At 39.1% G+C, this 3,912-nt stretch overlaps 1 protein-coding gene across 1 annotated transcript; it reads right to left on the reverse strand.

Moving 5' to 3' along the window:
- Positions 1–883: 883 nt before the first annotated feature.
- On the reverse strand, positions 884–1,555 carry BYT42DRAFT_550448 (uncharacterized protein; the record flags this gene model as incomplete). Its single annotated transcript, XM_051566135.1, has 1 exon — positions 884–1,555. One exon carries the CDS (start codon positions 1,553–1,555, stop codon positions 884–886), a length of 672 nt encoding a protein of 223 aa, XP_051418033.1.
- Positions 1,556–3,912: the final 2,357 nt, after the last annotated feature.

Raw genomic sequence — 3,912 nt, forward strand, 5'->3', positions numbered from 1 at the left:
ATATATGACATAATTATAAATAATAAATATAAATATAATATTAAACGAAGTATATTTATTAAAGATATGAAAAAATATGATTTAGTAGAATATAAAATTAAACAAAAAGATGGGTACTATGAAATTTATATAAAAAAAAATGGCTCTAATAAATGATTGAAAAAAGTATATGAATTTAAAATATATGATAAAAATAAAAATAAATAAAAAAAAAGAAAAAAAGAGAAAGATAATAATATTGATAATAATATAATAATTGATGAAATAGTACCCATTGAGAAACAATTATTATTATTAATAGTCTATGGAAATGTTAAAATTTCCATAACTGTTAATAAATAATTAAATGGTATTTATGAATATTAAAAGTTATTGTGCCCTTTACACAAGTATAGTGCAGTGTAACTTGACCATGGGTGTGGTTAGAATGGCATGGTGGTGTGCTAGTTCTAACGTCTAAGGTTAGAAGGCGCCTTCCTTTTTATAGATAGAAAATGTTGCTCTTAGCTAATAGACTGGCAAAATTAAAAATAAAATAATTTTTTATTTTTTATTTTCAGTCATTAGATTGTTTTTAAAAAGAAGCCACCAGGCGATTGATGAATAAAGAGAAACAATTATTATTATTAATAATCTATGGAAATGTTAAAATTTCCATAACTGTTAATAAATAATTAAATGGTATTTATAAATATTAAAAGTTATTGTGCCCTTTACACAAGCGTAGTGCAGTGTAACTTGACCATGGGTGTGGTTAGAATAACATGGTGGTGTGCCAGTTCTAACATCTGAGGTTAGAGGGCGCCTTCCTTTTTATAGATAGAAAATGTTGCTCATTATAAAAAAACTTAAAATTTCATAAATAAATTTATTTGAATATATTTTAAATATAAATTAAAAATATGAGACCTCTTTTAATAATTATCCCTTCAAACCATGTCATGCCTAAAATGATCAAATCATCGTCGCGTTCTAGTACTAGGAAATGCTCAGGTCGCAACTTGCCGCCGACTTGAATAGAGACATTTTTGCATACTCTGTTGAGAGCAGAGTATGTACCAGTGATCAATTCCACGCTAAACTTCGTGCTGTTGATCGGTAGATTCAATCGTTGCGCCAGGCCTTTACTGATCAGTGAGCAGGCTGCTCCGGTATCTACCACAAAATCTTTTTCTTGACCCTTGATGCTTGCACGTACGATAAGAGGGGTGGCCTTCTGTAAACGTTCTGGATCGTATGGGTAATCGAAAATCGTGTCGTCGGATTCATAGCCTGAATAGTGGTCGTCTTCGCTGTCGATTTCGGAAAATTCATCTTCTGTGGACCATCGTTCCTCTGTGTCTGCAAACACACTGTCTTCGTCTCGGCCTTCAGTGATTATGCCTTGATAATTAACTTGCAATGCTCTTTCGGGGGCCTTGCCTTTATCGACTTGATTTGTCCGCACTGGATTACTGGGCTTGGCTCGCGATTTCCTTCCGTGAATAAATCTTAATCCAGCTTGGACTTCCTTGGTGGCTTCCTTGTCTACTGCTAGCCATTGTGCTATGGTCATGCGGCTGTCCGTCTGGTCCAATACGTTCCACACGTTTGGTTTGCAGGGGCGTACTTCTAACTTCTTAGGTGGTGCTCTTTTATACAGTATTTGCGTTTTGCTGGCTGATCAACTTGCATCATCTCCTGTTGAGGTGTGCTTGAATTAGGTATGATAATTGGAATCGAATTGGGTACAGTGTTTGTCGTGGCATTCATAGTATCGGTTCTTGCGTACTTGGCTGTAGGTTGTGGCGAACTACCACTCGACACTTCTGACCTCGTGCGGATCTGTCCATTCTGTGCCCATACTCTTACGCCTTTTACCATATAAACATTTTTCGCTTCGGCTTTGTTTGTCGGACTGGCTTGTGAGGGTGGATTATTCGGGGCATTCATATCTTCTCGGGCAGTGGAGTCCCTCCCCTCTACTGCCCGCTGACTTTTCCCTGGTCTTGAGCCTGGGATGCTTGTGGCTGTCGCGTTAGCCATGCTTCGCATTCGGTTTTGATGTGTCCCCCTTCACCGCAGTAATAACATCTATTGATCCAGTAACGGGGATCCTGATCACCACCTGAGTTCGGGTTCATGCGAGGCATAGAAGCTGGTCTTCCATTCCTTTCCATTGGAATGGGTCGATTAAACTTATTTCGTACCTCATTATTTGGAGTCATGGCCTGCGCTGTTTTGGCCTGATCTTCGGGCGCCACATGCTGCACCAAATGGATACATAAATTCTGAATGCCTTGGGTGATATGGTCTAAACTTTTCATGATAGAGCTGCTGTCACTTGGAGCACGTACACTGCCGGGGTACCCTAAACTTCTTACTGAATTCGTTTCATCGTAAAATTGACCAGGTGCGGGGCTTGACAATCGGACGTTCAATCGGCAATACTTACTCATGATAGCCTCCAAACGCTTGGCTTCCTTGACTGCCATGCTAAAAGATGTCGGTCTGCCACGTTCAACCTCGTAGCCCAATTCTTGGTTCAATGCTTGGATGAAATAATGCTTCTTGGATTCATTATCCCGGATGTTCAGGCGTTGGTAAAGCTCTTCTAAATATAATTGCAATTTGCTCACGGTTTTCGTTCCTTGCTGGGCCGTCTGCAATTCATTCCACCACGTTTCGCGGTTTTCGTCGGAAATAAAGAATTCCTTAAATTCTTCCTCAAATTGAATCCAGGTGCTGATTTCGTTTTCGACAGAGTCCCACCAAGACAAGGTGAGGCCCTTCAATAACGTCAGTGCAATGATGATAATCTCTTTGTCGGTCATGTCTATGCCTTTACGCAAACGGTCCAAAGACTTCAACCAGGAGAGCGGATTTTCTTCTGCAGTGCTGTAAAATCTATCGGGGCGATCCATGTACGCCCGTAATTTTGCTGAGTTGCGCGAGAAAACATAACTTTGGTCTTGACTCAAAACTTCCTTGTCTGATAATGAGTGCATTTCTTGATTATTTTTCGTCATCGCAATGTGGGTTGATGATGACAATACTGCGAGGTAGAGAAGGTTATTGAACAGTTGATTTTGCAATTTGTAGTCGATGATGATAAATTAATAGTGAAGTATGGAACGCGTATGTATATCGGAGACGCCCAGCTTCTCCACCAAAAATGACACGTTTGGTACTCGAGAAAGCTGGATATGCAAATAGGAATAACAGGTACTGCCGGGATACCTGGTTCGATTACTATATGGAGGCTGAATGCTGCGAATGCGGTTGTTTAAGGGTAGCTTGCTGCCGTAGGGATGCTGAGCGCTGATATACAATTTTAGGTTTTTGAGACCTTAAGATCGGGAAAAGGCTCTTGTTTTATTGTGCGCCGTCTATCGATATTTATACTATGGCAGTTATTCGTCTTATCTAGTCTGGGTAACAGGCCAATATTCTATATAGGGAAATAAAAAAAAACAAAATAAAATACTAGCGGCCAAACTACTCGCTCTTTTGCATACATCTCCTTTGTCTTCGATTCTTCATATCCATGCTACTCCTTCTTCGCTGTCTATCGTATATACTTCGTCTTCTTCATTTTTCCAGTCGGTTTCGCGTTCTCTCACAACTACAATTTCTCAGTTGTGTCAGATCGCGATATATCTCCTGGCCCCTATTGGTTCGATATATGTGCGAAATAAAAAGGCTGAATCAAAGATAAAATAAAGAGATCAAAGATATAAACAGATCAGAATGCAGAAGAGAAGTTATCTTTATTCAAACGTCTAGGCTATGGATATTTATACTGAGAGAAATCTATTCTAAAAATAATAAAGAAGTATCTATTGGTTTACTTGCGATACCAATTAAAAAGTTTTCAATAAAGAAGCTAAGCAGTGACCAATGCCAACAAGGAGCGGAGCGAAGCCTAGCGGC

Source organism: Radiomyces spectabilis, assembly GCF_025331425.1.
Source record: "Radiomyces spectabilis strain NRRL 2753 chromosome Unknown BYT42scaffold_24, whole genome shotgun sequence".
NCBI classification, from domain to species: domain Eukaryota; kingdom Fungi; phylum Mucoromycota; class Mucoromycetes; order Mucorales; family Radiomycetaceae; genus Radiomyces; species Radiomyces spectabilis.